Source organism: Corapipo altera, unplaced genomic scaffold (assembly GCF_003945725.1).
Source record: "Corapipo altera isolate COAL_440 unplaced genomic scaffold, ASM394572v1 64, whole genome shotgun sequence".
Lineage (NCBI taxonomy): Eukaryota > Metazoa > Chordata > Aves > Passeriformes > Pipridae > Corapipo > Corapipo altera.
In genome coordinates, this window is record NW_020884893.1 from 3,016,736 (window position 1) to 3,033,759 (window position 17,024).

The 17,024-nt window shown below is 45.1% G+C and overlaps 1 protein-coding gene across 3 annotated transcripts; it reads right to left on the minus strand.

Moving 5' to 3' along the window:
• Positions 1-5,788: 5,788 nt before the first annotated feature.
• KCNG1 (potassium voltage-gated channel modifier subfamily G member 1) lies at positions 5,789-16,610 on the minus strand. 3 transcript variants are annotated; one of them, XM_027646126.1, is made up of 5 exons: positions 16,330-16,610; positions 12,344-12,487; positions 12,124-12,238; positions 10,066-10,870; positions 5,789-9,578 (listed from the first exon to the last, which is right to left on the minus strand). In XM_027646126.1, exons 4-5 carry the CDS (start codon positions 10,822-10,824, stop codon positions 8,808-8,810), a joined length of 1,530 nt encoding a protein of 509 aa, XP_027501927.1. In that variant the 5' UTR covers positions 10,825-10,870; positions 12,124-12,238; positions 12,344-12,487; positions 16,330-16,610; the 3' UTR covers positions 5,789-8,807. The 3 variants fall into 3 exon arrangements, with proteins under 3 accessions (XP_027501927.1, XP_027501928.1, XP_027501926.1); XM_027646127.1 differs by lacking the exon at positions 12,344-12,487 and having other exon boundaries at positions 10,066-10,867; XM_027646125.1 differs by lacking the exon at positions 12,344-12,487.
• Between the last annotated feature and the right edge of the window lie 414 nt (positions 16,611-17,024).

Here is a 17,024-nt window from a genome sequence, read left to right on the forward strand (position 1 = left end):
CAAAACTTTGCACTAGATGCTTAAAATACTCCAAGCACAAGATTGTGGGGTTTTTTTTTAATATGAAAATCTGGAGCTTTGTGAAACGACAGAAAAAAATAATGTGAAGGCCGTGTGCTAGGTGGCACTGCAAGTTAATAAACCACGGCATTCCCTGAGCTGTGAGAGGCAATTCAAGCTTAGAAAGAGCTGGTTTTGTACAGATCTTCTGAAAGAAGAGCAAGGAAATAGAATAAAATGGAGATTAATTTTAACATCTATTAGGGCAGCAAAATTTGGAGCACAATTAGCAGTGTGAATGGCAGGAGAACACACACATGAATTGGCTTGTGATACTAACCTCCTTTGGGTTGTGTTACTTGGTTAAATATACCAACCCCTTTCCTTGCCTCACACTGCAGCTTCAGTATCTTCCTGGGGAAATAAATATTGTGCAGGAAAGGCAGTACTTGATTAGAGGCCTGGTTAGGAAGGAGACAGAAAGATTTCCCAGAGCTTTCTCCTCCAATAACTCAGTTGTCCAGAAGGGCAATGGTTTCACGGACAAGGCAAAAGACAGAGAAGAAATGCAGAGTTTCTGCTAAGTTTTGGCTGCACTCCTGGGCAAGTCACTCTTTCCCCAGTCTCTGCTGTGTGCCCACTGTGTCCCCAGTGACCAGATTCCAAGGAAGCAATTTAATAAGCGTGTTGTTCTAGAACAGTTCTAATGGCTCAAATTCGTGGGTTATGTGACTTGGACAAGACAGGGGGGTATTGCAGTGACAAAAGCTTGGTCATTTAGAGCACAAGTCCATTCTGATCTGTATTGTGCCATACAGCTGCACACTTTGTACTCTCCATACAAAGGGAAGGGAAAATGCCCTCTTTGCCTGTTCTCTGGTCTTTTATCGTTGAACAGGTTCGTTTGATCTTGTCTTTGCAATATATTTCAGGTGACTGATTCAGCTGATAGTCAAAGCCAACTGAAATATATCCATGTGATGGTGCTGCTCTGACCTCTTGTTCTTTTTATTGTGAAGTGCTTGCAATTGTAATATCTCATGCTCATGCTAAGAACAAAAAATAGCTTCCCTCCAAAATGATGGCTGTCATCTGAATCTTATCAGAAAAGCACAATGATAACATTCAGTCCAGTCCTGCTGTGGTACAAGTTTCCCAGCCAGAGAAGAAGCTATTCCTGGTTTGCATTAGGGTTACTTAAAATGAAGGTGTCTGTTGAAAGCCAGAGTCAGGCTGCAGCTTTAGCCAGAACCAACATCTGAGAAACACAGCTGAGGCAGAGCAATCCAGGCTGGAACACACTGTCCATGGTCCAGCTGTCAACCTCCACCAGGGCCTTGATGGGGGGATTCACCGTGGGATTTGCTGCCCTGCCCCTTTTCCATCAGTCACTGCAGGAAGGAACCAGCAGTTGGATGTTGTTGTGGCTTCTCCCTGCCCATGGTTGTGCCAGGAAGCCGTAGTTTGGTTCGCGAGGTGTTCGTGCTGTTGCTAAGAGACCAGATCCCTGCTTGCAAAGAAGGGTTATTTCCAAATTTAAAATGGCTCTGTAGATATTTGACTGGGAAATGAACTCTCTTAGACAAGGGGGCATTCACCTGTGGTGAAAGGGACCATGGAATCACAGGATGATTTGGGTTGGAAGGGACCTTTTAAGATCATTTGCTCCAAACCCCTGCCATGGGCAGGGATACCTTCCACTAGCCCAGCTTGCTCCAAGTTTATCCAACCTGGCCTTGAACACTTCCAGGGATGGGGCAGCCACAGCTTCTCTGGGCAACCTGTGCCAGGGCCTCACCACCCTTACTGTAATAAAAGTCCTCCCTATACTTAGTCTGAATCTACCCTCTTGTAGTTTAAATCTGCTACCCCTTGTCCCATTGCTACAGGCCCTGCTAGAAGTTCTTATTTTGGGAAACAGATTTCTAACTTCACTGTGTAAGGGTTTGAAATTCTTAAAGTAATAAATTAAAGTTTTTCAACTTGTTTTTTTCTATGTGTATTTTTATGTACAGGTATGTATGTGGACACCTGGAGGACGGGCGTGTTCAGGTGCTGTGACAAACCCATGTTAGGCAGAATCTATAGAAGTCGTTTCCAGGACTTGCATATTGTCCATTTCAAACATGGTTTTTAAACTCTGCTCTCGGTTTCATTTTAATACTGTAGTAGTGGGAGGTAACAGGTGTGACAATTATTTGAACTAATTAAAACACTATAGATGCCTTTTCATCTTCAATTAGATGACTTTCTTTCCTGTAGATTCTATAATTTCTTTTACACATAAAACCATAACTGCTTCCTTACCAGACTGCTCCTGTACAAGAGATGGAGGTGTTTACATTGCCTCCTGTGACCTTGAAGTTTGTTAATTTTAGTCAGATAAAGTTGCATTAGCCTTTTGAAAAAAGTCACTTGCCAATATTCCAGCCAAAGAAATGCTGCATAAATATTTTTATGAGTATATATGTAGTGTCAATATGTACATTGCACTTCCCAGGAAGTTCTGGTGATGGTGTATCCTTGTCCTCGTTTCCCTGCAGATCCACCAGCCTGCTCTGGAAATGACAGGCCACGTGTGCAATGGATCGAATATTTTCCTCTGTACTTTAAAAAGAATTTCCCAAAATGTTTTATAGCTCCTTTTCATGTCAGCTGGTGCAGGAGGGAGCTCCAGGACCGGGAATCAGCGGGAGCTGCCGGGAGCAGCCCGTAGATGGCAATGTAAGATCCTGGGATCGGGCACGGAGGAAAGCCCGTTCTCTTCCCCAAACACTGACTCTCACCTTGGATTTATGGTGTTCTCGGTGATTTTTGACTCTCCTAGCACTGACCAGCCTCTGGGGCCAGGCCTGCATTTGGAGTGCTGTCCCATTCCTGGTCAGAAATACAATTGTACACAAACACACAAATAACGGGAGTCGGATTTACAGGGAACGCTCGCCCTGTGGCTTTCCCTGTCAGTGATATGCAAAAATTTAACCATATCTCATCACAGAATCCCAGAATCACTGAGGTTGGAAAAGCCCTCCCAGACCATCGAGTCCAAGCTGTGCCTGATCCCCACCTTGTCCCCCAGCCCAGAGCACTGAGTGCCACGTCCAGTGGTTCCTTGGACACCTGCAGGGATGGGCACTCCAGCACCTCCCTGGGCAGCCCCTTCCAATGCCTGACCACCCTTTGCAGGAAGAAACTCCCCCTGAATTCTCCCAGGGCTGTACACGTGCTTGCAGTACTTCAGCTGTGGGCTGGAGCTCTGGCTGTCAGTGGAGAGGAGGAGTCAGCAGGGGAAAATGCACAGGTAGCTTTCCACAGGTCCCACCAAAAGGAACATTTTCTTAGTGAAATTTCAGGGGTTCTAGAAGCCTCCATGGTGGAATGAGGATCCAGCCTTGCCTGATGTTGCTGTTGCTGATGCTGCTTTCCCATTCCCATCAAATTATGTTTGTTTTCATCCTGTGACCCCACGTTGAATATGTGCTTTCTACTCTCACCTAAGGTAACTTCACCCACTGTGCCATGTGATGCTTTGCAGCCTTAACCTCCCCCACTCTGTCCTCAGAACTATTCCTCTCCAAAATTAAAAGACACCTGCAATTCCACAGTGTTGGATGTGGTTTGCTTGAGGATGGTATTTATTGATTTCTCAAAATGTTCTTTTATTTATGAGTGAAATTGAGTCATCTTTTCCTTGACTGACCTGGAAACTGCCATCACTGTAAAAGTTACAGATGATATTGCCCTGCTTTGTTGTGACATGAGGTGCATCACTAATGAGAATCAGAGCATTACTTCAATTTATCATTCAGCAATTGTGTCAAAACTTCATTTCTCTGTATGATTAACTATAGAAATTTATGCCAGTCCCCAGCACTTTGTTTCTGAGGTGGGCACCATTTAAATTATGTTATCTTTAACAGAAAGAGAAACATTATTATCTTGCTGACCACTTCACTTGCATGAATGAGAACTGAAAAATAAGCTGTCTAGTTTTGGAAACAAATGGCTGTGTATTTTAAGAATTCCCATCTCCAGATGATGGCTGGGATGTGCTTGCACTCCGAGTCAGTCACTAGAGCAGGCTAATTACTGTAGTTTAAAGCCCTGTTTTTCCAGACCCACAATGGATGTAGGAATCAAATTACGACCGTAATTAAGAGTGGCCACAAAGCCGCCGCCGTTAACGAGGGTACCTGACAAAGGAGGAGCTGAGCCCTCTCCCTGACACAGTTACACGTGTTTGTGTGCCCTGCCTGGCTCTGGAGATGCACAAGGCTCTTCGACTCCTGTCACAAGGGCTGCAGGGATAAGGAATGAATATTTATCAAGTGTAGCAAATATGCTCTAATTACCCTAATTGGCCTGCTGTGGTTGCAGTTACGGCAGGACTTTATTTCTGTTCAAGTGACAGTTGCTTCTGGATTAAGTCCTGCAGGCAAAGAGGGAGTGAAAGCCCTGCTGAAGAGGGCAGAAGATCCCCTGATATTCTGATCCTGCAGTTTCCTCAGCATGCTTCTGGCAGGCTGAGAGCTAATAACATTCTCCATCTCATTAGTGATTTCTATGGAGTATTTCAGAAGATGTGAGATGCTGGAAAATGACAAAAAAATGAGCCAAAAGGGGGAAGGGACTGGTTTTATTGTTAGTAATCAATAGGCCAAACTTCAGGCTGGCAGTACAGGTAAAATTCTCCTTGACTTTATCTGTGGTGTGGAAATTTATCTTTATTTGTGGGGTGTGATTTTTCATAGTGACTGACAGCCACCAAACAAGGGATCCTGTCCTAAGGACTTACACTCTGTGTTACAAGGCAGAACATGCACAGTTATGAGAAGCATCTGTCCCTTTCCTCTTGTTTTAACTTACTTGTCTTTTTTCTTATCCAAGCAAGACTAATCAGTAACTGCATGGAACAGAACTGGTTTGCAGCCAGGCACGAGCTGCCCAGAGCTGTTGTATTTGCTGCTGTGTTGCTGTTTCAGACTGACCCTGAACAAGAACAACTTGACCTCTCTGCATCCGGATTCTTCCCACTCCTTGGTTCCCCACATACAGTGAATGAAATGTGGAAAGGATAAATATGTGGAGGTATTGGTGGTTCTGTACAATTTAAAACCCAATCTATCCTAACACTGGACTTTTACTGTAACACCTGAATTAGGGATCTGGTTCATTCTGGGTTCTATTAAAAAATCAAAAAGGAGAGAAGACAATATACCTCCCAGTGGAGGTTGAGATCCTTTGACAAGGTCAACACTCTGCTCCCCCTGCAGATGCTGTTCTTTCATGTACCATTGCAGAAGGTGTGTGGCTCTGCCTTAATTTGTCAGGGTTGCCCCACCAAGGGATTTGTGCTGGTTTTGAGGAAGAAGGAGGGTGGAAGGGGAAAGATTTCAGAGAAAGTCATTCAATGTACCACCTTACCTGGAAATTCTGGTTTCATCAGGGATTTTTCTTTCTCAGTCTTCACAGATCCTTCCTGTTCTCTTCAGAATCTGTTAGGTCCTCTGGTTAAATGGTTAAAATAGTTTAAAGTTACGTCCCAATGAACTGTGATTTTGATTACTGGGTCAACGTGCAAGAAGGAGGTTTCCCTATTCAATCTTGGTACCTTGATTTTTCTACAGTGAGATTAATTTTCTTTCCTAGTAAATGCTTTCTGTCACAGTCAGAAACACTCAGAGCCTCAATCCTCCCTCAGCTCCACTCCCCTCCCACAGTGACCCCGTGTTGTCACGCCCTGTTAGCAGGTGTGACAGGTTTGTGTCCCGCAAGAAGCACATGAAAATGCAGGGAGAGCCTAACACTTTATTAATCCACACTAGCACAGCTCCTGCTGCGTGGTTCATTCTGTACATGTGCTGAGCATGCAGAGGGCAGTCCCAGAGCAGTGCCCATCGCTGTCACAGACATCACCACTGTCGGGGCACCCGAGCAACCCTCCCGCATCAGGAAAGCACAACGGGGCTTTATTGCAACTGTCTTGTTGGCTGCACATGCTGCTAAAATGCCAAAAAGGAGTGAGAGTTGACTTGGGGGCTCTCAGAACAGGCAGCTTTAGAGTCGAGCCACAATTTTCATGGATTTGGCTAAAAATTCAGACACTATGCTGTAAAGAGGCATAAGCATCTGAGACCCTCAGCCTTCCCAGTAAAGCTGGAACAGCGTGTGGGTTTCAAACTAGTGTTGTTCTCTTCTAGCTGGATTTATTTAGCATAAGGACTACAGTCTGTATTGCCTCCTGTAAAACACAGCCAGGTTTGTTAGAGTGATTCAGAGTAAAACATGGCCATATCCTTACAAGGAGCTGTTGCCAAGTACAAAATTACACAGGGTAGGTACATCCTCGCAGCTTATTTGTCCCTGGCTTAGGCAGAACTTGCAACAGGCAAGATGCTTTCACAGTTTTGCTCAACCAACACCCAACTCCAGGGTGATATTTTTAATTTTGGTGGTTTTGGTTTTTTTTTCCCTGGACAAGGGCTTTAGAATCAAGCTTCGGTTTGGGGATAAAAAAAATAAAGTGATACATAAAATAAAGGCACATTAATGTAAAGACATTGAGAAAATGGATGGCCCTACAGCATTTATTAACTAGCAGAACATGGAAATGAGCTTAGGTTTTATTTGGTAAGTCTTGATTTCTCCTTATATTCACTTACAGCTTCTTATTTATGGCTCAGCCTGTCAAACACATTCTTAGATAAGCAACTGTTGCTCACAGGACCAATCTAATTACCAGTTCTTTTTATAACGAATGCTGACACCAAGGTAGATGTATAGCACTTGTGCTGCAGCCAATGCCACAGATGATCAAACAGTCCTGAAATTTAAAAAAATGGGGATAAAATGGAAAACGTGTCCCTTTCTTGTCACGATGTTCCTGTTTTTTGTCCAACTCTAATTAAAGCCGAAGAAGAAGAGTGAAAAGCTGGTTCATTTGTAGCTTTGGCGCAGAATTAATTGCCAAGAGTTTCGGCTGGATATTTTAGCACTCTGCAGTAATGTTCCATAGGCACATTTCCCTATCACAGGCTGGAGCCCTAATTATTTGAAAAGTGCATTTTAAAAACTTTGGGAATTATCCTTCAGGAACAAGCATATCAGAATGCCTTCAAATTGTATTTTAAAGATATTTGAAAAGAAAATCAGCATAGTGTGGGCTTGGCCAAACAGCACAGACTGAGAAACTAATTTTAGTTTTTTTGAAAGGACAATGTTTGTGTCCTTGGCCTTAATTTAAATCATAAAACCATCTTGCATTCTGGTGTTTCTAGAAATGCCAGTAAGAGACAGTATTTCTGAAAATCAAGGTAGAGAAGCATTGGTCAGTGTGATGGGAACTTCTAAATTCCCCAACTCTTAATTTGTTAATAAGTAAATTTAATAAAAAGAAGGAGAAAAAAGGTGAGACTCCTCAGGTTAGCTTTCCTCTACTTCTAAGCATATGAAATAAATCAGTGGATTAAATTAATTTTCTTTTAAGTACTGGAGTTTTTCTCCTGAGCTGTTATCAAGCCATTACCATTCCCTCTAAAATAAATGGAGGGGGGTGTCTGTCATTAACCTGCAGAGAAACCTGAGCATCTCATGACCCATGTGTTCCCCACAACTTCAGCAGAACATGGACCAAGACAGCCCTGGGGCTGATGAATATGTGGTTGTGGTTTAGGACCTGAATTGCTTTTTCATGTCCTATTTAAAATTTTCTCCATTCCTACCATGTGTGTAAGGACGGCAAAGGCAGAGTTAATGAAGACTTGAGTCCCTCTTGATTGAGGACAGGATAAAGCTGTCAGTGCACCCCACTCCATGACTCAAATGGTATTTTGTTTTTTTTTTCCCTCACTGGCAACTTCCCACGACCACATATTTTCTGCTCCTTTTACAGAACCAAGTGCTCAGTGGGAATGGGAGCCCAGCGTGGATTTGCCCAGCACTGGTGGGGGGTCCCCTGGAAAATGCCCTCTCTGAATTCCCTTCCAGAGCTGAGGTACAGTAAAACCTGGGACAGATGGTGGGGAAGGCTGGCATCTCCTCATGCATATTGCATTGCATTTGCAGCTACTCACCTCTTGATAATAATATTAAGTGCTACAAAACTCCAAGGCTTTGTTCCTGGGAATGCTGCATTCGATGGCAAAGAATCAATGCTGTAATGCCAATTAAATTTTGAAGCTGGGGAGCTCTAAGTATTTACATCTTTAGCAAGGTTATACTATAAACAGCCTGATCTCTCTTTTCTGCTGTGTTTAGGGCTGACTTGCAAAGAAATACGTGGTTCTGTTGTGAGTGACAAATCTTGACGCTTTTTTAAAAGCACAATGGGATAAACATCTGTGGTTATTTCCATTATGCTCCAAGGCATGTTACTGGGAGAGAATTTAGCCATTAATTTTGTTGTATTTACATTATTTATATACAAGAAGAACAAGAGAAATGGCAGCCTGTTTAATGATTATATACATTGTGATTCGGTTGGAAAAATGTGTGTTACAAATGGCAAAACAGCCTGTCAAGTGCATAATTATATGTTGTTCTTCTTTTTTTTCTTGTCAGGGATCTTTTAATTCCTTAAATCCCACTGCATGATCTCAGTGCAAGATCTGTCCTATACATTATACTGAGGGGGGGAGGAAAGAACAGCATAATAACAGACCTCTTAAATCACATCAGTTCCTGGCTATAGCTCTTTTTCTTCATTTTAGTAAGAGGGTTACCCTTGTAAAATGCTTCCAAAGCAAATTAAAAGATGGAATCTGATACAACAAAACTACTCGACAGCAGGAGAGATAGTAACTTAAATTTCATTCATTGTCCTTGGTCTCAGAAGAGAGAGTGGTGAATAAAACCTCACTCCCTTGTGACTCATTGCTCATCTGAGACTTGGCTTTCAGTAAGAACTGTGCTCTCCTGTACATTATTCTTTCCTGTTCCTGCTTCAGCTCCAGGTAGGAGCGTGAGAAGGTGTGGAAGATGGAGGTGACGGGGAATGCCATGAGGAGGATGCCGCTCAGGATGCTGCTCAGGGCCACCACCTGCCCGGGGATGCTCCTGGGCACCATGTCCCCGTAGCCCACGGTGGTCATGGTGATGACAGCCCACCAGTAGCAGGCGGGGATGCTGGTGAACTCCTGGGAATCCGCCATCTCGTTCTCCACGACGTAGAGCAGGGGCGCGAACAGCGCGATGGCCACGCACAGGAAGAGCAGCAGGAGCCCGAACTCGCGGGTGCAGCGGCGGGCGGTGAGGCCCAGGGTCTGCAGCCCCAGCGAGTGCCGCGCCAGCCGCATCACGTACAGGATCCGCAGCGCCCGCAGGATCCGCAGCACCAGCCCCACCTTGTCCAGGTAGATGTTCCCAGAGCTGGGCTTCTTGGAGCCCACCGAGGTGGTGTCCACCAGCAGCGTGATGTAGTAGGGCAGGATGGCGATTATGTCGATCAGCGTCAGCGGCCGCCGCAGGAATGCAAACTTACTCTTTGCCTGGATGAACCTCAGCAGGAACTCCAGGGAAAACCATGCCACACACACAGACTCCACAATGAAAATGTTGTAGCACATCTGGGAACACTCACCCTGCAGGAAAGAGGAGGAGTTTGTAACCGGCACTGGGTAATAACTATTTTAGTTGGTGCAGTGACAGGAAGAGAGGTTTCTGTGTGGGTTTTCTTAAACCCAAAATATTAAAGGAATTGGAGCTGTTGCTATGGGGAAGCACATTGACAATTTGGAACAAGTTATATGCAAAACTTAGAAAGGAGCTACTTATTCCATAGAAGGTACTGCTTGGGAATTTCAGGCTCTCTAAATTGCAAACACAAAGAGCCTAACAAGGCAAGATTCAGTTGCACACTAACAAAATTTTCTTTGGGCATAGAACTGGATGTGCTTAATTATCTTAAAAGGAATTGAACAGTCATGTAAGATTTCAAATACTCTTCGTGATATTTTTCCCCCTCTAAAGACAGCTGTAAAATCCCCATTGAAATCAACATCCTCAGACCTTGTACTTGCTCTGCTCTTCCCAGCACATACCATTTTCCATCCTGAAAAGCCAACTTACCTTTTCCTCCTCCTCCCTCAGGTCAGGCATGGTGCTGATGGATAAGTTCACTGCTGTAATAGTTACAAACAAAACAGACAAACACGCAAACACCTTTCCAGGAAGGCCAGACTGGGGCCTTTCCACCATGTCTTGCAACTTTTTCATGCACAAACCAATTTTTGTCTCCTCTACTGTTTCACCTGTTGTTTCATTTTCTAGGAGGTCATCCTCCCGTTCATTTATCTCTGTGAGCTCCTCCATTTTTTGCAGATATCTCCTTTTACAACACCAGTCCAAGTTGTCTTCCTCAATCCCCCAGTAGAGCAGCTCCTCTTGGAAAGACAGCGCACACATCTCACGCAGGAGCCGAAGTTTCCCGACCCTCAGGAAGGTCAGGATTGTCCTGAACGCCCCCGGGTTGCGGTCGAAAAAGAATTCATTGCAAGTCACATCGTAATCATCACAGATGTTGAGAATGTCGTCAAAATTATTACAGAATTTCAGTTGTCCCAGACGCGTCAGTGGGAATTCATCCAGTGTGGTCCAGGGGAGCAGGTACTTTATGCCCCCCACATTTATAATGATGTGGTGCTTCCTGTCGTCCGGGTGAAAGCCTTTGAGGAGATCCTCCTGAGGGGGAATTAGCCTGGCTCTTTGGTAAAAGACTCCCTTGAGGGTTTCTGACTCTGGAAAGAATGGGTGGTTGAAGGAAGCATCTGAAGCACAGCTCAGGGCACTATAGTCATAGTCGGAATTTTCTCCAGGCATCAGAGTCATCTTGGAAGACAACTTTACATCCCTTCGCTGCTTCTGCAAGTGTCTTCTGGAACAAAAACCACATGGGGTGAGTAAATGAGAGGTTGTTTTTGAGTTTTGAGCAAATATAGCGATTTGAGCTCAAAAACACTTATGGATGATAAAAACAACTGGGAAGAAGACAGCAGTGGCTGAGTGTGTTTAGAAGACCTTTCTGGGAAGGCTGGGTTTGTCCAGCTGGTTTGTCTATCAAGGGCTGCTCCCATGTCCAGGAGCTCTGCTCAGCATATTTGTCACACTAGGAGCCTTCTCCTGTCTCACATACAGAGGTCTCAGTTCCCAGGAGATAAGAGAGGGAAACAGGAATAGTTCCTCCATGTGGCAGGATATTTCTGGTTCAGAACGGAGGTATAAAAATTATGACAGTGTCACATGAGAACACAGTTCAAGTGTGCTTTGTAGAAAAGGAAATTGTATATTTTTATTTAAGTATTACTCATAAAAATCTTGAGTATTTTAGCACCCATGAAGTATATTGAAAGAATCAGAAGTCACTTATGTTGTAGTTGAGTAAATGCACACTTATAAAAACCACTTAGTACAAAACTAATTTCTAAAAGGCCATATGGAAACAATCTGGGAGAAAAAAGCCCACTTGTATTGGTGGTCACATAAATGTTTGTATAGAGTTTATACACATTTAATGACATCGGAACTCCCTTTTTACAGCTTCATTTACAAAAGATTGCAAAGAAATACATGATTTCTACCTTTTGGGTATTATTTCAGTTATAGCAGACACCCAATATGCAGTAATAGGGCTCTGTCCTTCCAGGGGGTTGATCAGTACCTGAGAGCCGAAGTGCCTTCACCAACCGAAAAATTCTAACAACAACTTGGAAAATCCCATTCAAATTCTGCTCACACAACACTGGCATAGAGGCTATTGAATGAAGTGAACAGAGTTCAAAAGGTATAAAAAACAGGAGCTGGGAATGCTAAACTTTTGGCCTCCCTAACTCACTGTATTTTTAAGGTCAGCCTGAAACCTGTCCCTCCACGGGAGGGGGGTGCAGCCCTGCTCCGAGACCTTCCATCTGCACACTCAGCTACAGCTTCATGCAGGGAGTTGCTGGGCTTCACTTGATAAGGGTATTTATTTATTAAGTAGATTGTACAATAAATAAGTATGCACCATTATAAATAATTATGCACCAGTATTTTGACTTTCTAGCCTTGAGTTCACAGGAAGGGAATAAATATTACACTTGATTGGTTTCAGTAGCAGTTCAGTTCTGTTCTTTACCTGGCTGCACTTACCTCCCCTTGGCTGCACACCCTGGGGATACACCCCCTGCCAGGGCCACTTCCTTAACCACAGAACCCTCCTTCTCTGAAGCTGGGCTTTATAAACCACACCAGGAGTGGTACATACCTATTGGAGAAGAAAAACCCATGAATACACAACAGTAAAGGGCTCAAACCACAGCTGCAATTCAGTTCAAGAGCAACAGGCTCTCCTTGCTGCAATGGGACTTACAATGCTGCTTTCAATGAAACTCTCCCTCAGGCCTGCTCCTAAACTTCCAATAGGGATTATGCTCAACAGAGCAGCTCCTTACACACTTCCAAACAGGTGGGCCCAGGTCAGCTTTGGATGGAGTGGTATTTCCTGCTTCTTCACCTGGATAGAATCATGGAATGACTTGGGTTGGAAGGGACCTTAAAGCTTAACTCATCCCACCCCCTGCCATGGACAGGGACACCTTCCACCAGCCCAGGTTGCTCCAAGCCCCGTCCAACCTGGCCTTGGACACTTCCAGGGATGGGGCAGCCACAGCTTCTCTGGGCAACCTGTGCCAGGGCCTCCCCACCCTCACAGGGAAGAATTTCTTCCTGGTATCTCATCTAAAACTGCTCTCTGTCAGTTTGAAGCCGGTCCACCCTGATGACATGTAATCCTCTCTATTACTAAAAGGAAATCATTAATTTACTTACCTTTAGGGCATATGGACAAGAAGGTCTACAGAAATATACAAGAATGGACAAGGTATGATTCAGATCTTTCAAGAGGTGTGGTACCATTTCCTGGCCTGAGGTAAGCAAAGAGCTGAGCTTTGTCACCTCACTCATGTCACAAAGTGGGGTCTCTGTTACTACTGACAGCAACCTGAGCACAGCTGTTCTCCACATCAAAATCTGAACTGTGTTTAGCTCTCAGTGCCTTATCCTACTCACTGGCTTGTGTTGCTGAGTTGCTCTGTCTTTGCTCCAGAGTTATGACTCTGGAAATCCCCTTCACAGAGAATGGAGAGACTGAAATTCTGCGCTGTGGGTGCAACCAGTGACAAAACCCTGCAGGCCTGCACTCAAATCAGCTTCATGTGGATTTTGGTCTCTCTCTTGCCTCAAGAAAGACTGAGGGAAGGCCTGCTGATCTGAAAGTCTTTTTTCTAGAAAGAACATTAACTTGAAACATACTTGTATTAAAAAGCCACATTCCAAGAAATTGTAGCCAATACTGGGATTATCAGTGGAGTGCCTGACAGGTGATGGCACTCTGGCATTGCCCACTGGACAAGGTGCAGGACTCAGATAAATTAGGGGATCTGAAGAGAGGGAGAGCTGGCACAGACAGTGCCAGCTAAAGCTCATGGAACAGAGGAGCAGTTCAACTTGCAATTACCCTGCCACACAGTCCATCAGCGAAGCATTCCCAACGACCTCAGAGCTGGTCTCCTGTTAAAGCATTCCCAAGATAAAATCATCAGTAATGCCACTGGAATTCGAGCTATAGGTTTGATGTGGGAAAATAGGGAGAACCTGATGTCTGTTTGTGTAGGGCTCTCCCTCTCAGAGCAGCTGTTGTTTTGTTTGGAAACAGGCATTTTCCCCTCTGCCTCAACCACGTCTGAGGCAGGGCTGGGCCGAGGAGAATAAAGATGACGACTGACATAACACCATGGATAAATGGGAGCTGTTAACCATTTTCCCTTCTGCAATACCAGATGATGTTGGTTAGCAACAACTTATCCCTTGAATCTCAGCCAGGAAAAATGAGGAGGCAGCTCATCTCTGTCACTGGTTTGATCTCCCACCGCATCCACTGTTGACACAATGGGAAGAAATGGGGAGAGGGGAATGTAGATGTTCCCTGTGTGTCAAACACACGCTGTAGCCCCGAGGCAGCAACTGGGAAACGACAGAGCAAAGAAAAATAATTTTTTCCTTGCTCTCAGCTTCTCAACCTGTGCAAGACAATAAATTGGACAAATTAATCCCCTGTGTGACACGCTGAGTGACTGCAGTGATAAAAGGTGGCTCCTTCCTTTTCCACAACCAGAGCTGGCAAGCCTACAGGTCCCACGTAGGAGCTGGTGCCCTCCATGAGTTATTTACATGTTCTTTGCCTCAGATACACGTAGCATCAGATCTATGGGAGAAGAGTAGGAGGAAATAAAGGACAATAAAGAGTTGAAGGAATAGAGGAAGGAGGAAAATAAATGCATACATTTCTCTGCCTGTTTGTTTTTTTCCTTTGGAAGGTGCCTCTACAGAATGATGGTCAGTACTGCTTTCAGATGGGAGAGATCTAATTCATGGAAGGGTTTTTTTGCTATTGAGCTTAAAACCCAAGCAAAACATTTTCTTCCCAAGTTGCAGCCTAATGACACTGGGGACAGCTGATAAGAAATGTGTTAAGGATTAAAGACAACACACTAGAATATAAGGTCACACAAACCCATCGGCCTATAGCAACAATTTTCCCAGCAATTAAACAAGATGAACCTCAAGGATAAGCTGGAACAGTAAAATCCCCTGCTCTGCTCAAGGCCCAATGGTAAAACCCCTCCTTGCCTGAGTCAACGTTCTGCCCATGGAATGCTTGGGAGTTACTGAAGCCTAGTCAGCTTTCTGGCTTCCCTAGCTGATAATGTGTTCTCATCTGGGCAAATTGCTTCTCTCTGAGCATCTTTTCCTATTTTGTTTGTAAGCTTACTGGGGCAATAATTGTTTCTCACTACATTATACAACCCTGGTAGCTGTTCTGGCTTCCAGAACCTACAGGAATAACTCGCTGTGGAAAGGGCTCTTGGTGACCAAAGTGGGGTGTTGTGCATGGGAAGCAAGATAGGACATATTTTCAAAAAATCTGTCCTGCACGAGATGATATCCCTTATGTCTGCTGAAGAAATCAAATTAGAAATCTGTACTGCCCTTACATGCAGCTAAAATTCAGGAAGGATGCCAGACTCCCAGGCAATGGGAAAAGAATTATTAAAGATGCCCTTCTGAGGGAAAGAAATAGAACTCATGAGTAACATGCTAAAATTCCACTGCAAGTGTCGTTTTCCCCCCCCAGTGTCCTCTGCAGTATTTTGAATTCTGCAGTGCATCTCTGATGTAATCAGAGCTCCTGCAAGGAGTCCTGCTCTGCTCCGTGGTGCAGACAATTCAAAGTTGTGCCTGGATGAAAACAAGCATGCAAGGAAGATGCAGAACTCCCCTCTAGACTCTTCTATCAATTCCAGTGCCTGGAACTCATCTCCATTGCTTTTTGTAATTTGTAAATTAAGTTTAAATAAAAACAAAAAATGAGAAAAGTTTCAGATTTTGGTGCAGGTTGAATATGAATATAGTGATTTTTTTGAGAGAATTCCATAAGAAACTGCTTTACAGTTCAGTGATCCTTCCTCCTGTAGCCTTTCCTTAGTTAACCAGGCAGTATTCCCAGCAGTGTTACATTCAGCTCTCCCCTGGCACAGGATTTCTGGGCTGTACCACCTGCAGGTACCTCCTGACATACTCCAAGCCACATTCACGCAGCTCTTTTCAGTCTAAGAACAGATCTCAAACTTCAGCTCTGCTTGCAAAGTGCACTTCAGCCAAATCAAAGTAAAACTTAAAAAGGTCAATGTATAACAGGAAATAAAATTCTCCTGAAAAGCAGATAAGCTGAAAAAACGTGCTGCTATCTCTGTGTTGCTCACCTTGAGTTGGACAGTTATGGCATTTTATGACAATATACAAACTGAATTATGTCAAATATGTTACTCACTGCTTGGTTTTATGGAGCTGAACCTTATTCTACTGATAATAATCAGAAGTGAAATAACTTTGCAGATAAGTTATATCCCCAGGAGAATGTTCTGAAATACATTAGGAGTAATAACTATATTTACTCTCCTGCTGTGAAACATATTTATGTCAACAAATTTTAGCAAGTCACATTCAAAACAATTCCTTAAACATAGTTTTTAAAAATAAAGGATTTTATAATTACTTATATAGGTAAATATTTTGCCACTGAAATGAAGATATGTAGTCATGGAAGAGTTATTTCATGCCTCTCCTGTCCTTCCCCCCCCTCCCCAAGTCTTTTCCAATGAAAAAAGTCTGCTAGAAAGACATTGCCTATCAAGAATCGTTCACTTTGATGTGTCAGTCGCCAACGAGCAGAAGTCAGTAAACAGATCAACATAAAAGACATCTCTTAATTATTTTAAAATTAAAGCTAGAAAGGACCTTCAGATTAGGCAAAGCAGAAGAAATTGGAAACACAAGCCTCCATCCTGCGCTGTGCAGACACAGGACCCGTGGAGCGGGAGAGCCGGGAAGGGGAAGCCCGAGCAGCACGAACGGAGCCCGATGGATGAGCCTGGAGCGCCGTCAGCCTCCTCCGCGGCGGGGCCGGGGCAGGGCAGGAACGAGCCGGGCGGTCCCGGGCAGCAGCCGCCCCGCTCCCGCTGCTGGCGGCGCAGCCAGCGCGGCTCCGGCAGGGAATGACGGCGCGGGCGGACGGTCCCTCTCTTCCATCCCTGCGGCGGGAGAGAACCTGTTGCTACAACCCGTGCAGGAACCCCCCGCCCCCCTCCCCGCTCCGGGGCTCCCGGCGGACTCTCGGCGGGCTCCCGTCCCGCGTTATCTCCGTCCCGCGTTATCTCCGTCCCGCGTTATCTCCGTCCCGAGCATCCCCGTCCCGAGCATCCCCGTCCAGCGCACCCGCGTCCCGCACCCCCCGGCCGGGCCGTGCGATGCCCGCAGCCCCGCGGCCCCGCGGCGCTCCTGAGAGAAAAGTTCCCTGGGAACTTGCCTGCGAGTTGCCCGCTCGCCGGGCACGGGCAGCGAGCGCGGCCGCCCCGGGGCTGGGTCGGCACCGGCCGCGCTACCGCGCTGCGCCTCCGCTGCGCCGGGCGGGGCGGGCGGGGGCGGCGGCGGGA

Excerpts from the sequence above, each read along its gene's own strand:
- KCNG1 (XM_027646127.1), bottom strand. The coding sequence starts at position 10,824 with ATGACTCTGATGCCTGGAGAAAATTCCGACTATGACTATAGTGCCCTG. Across the intron at positions 9,579-10,065 it reads TGAGGGAGGAGGAGGAAAAG|GGTGAGTGTTCCCAGATGTG; the intron begins GTAAGTTGGCTT and ends TCTTTCCTGCAG.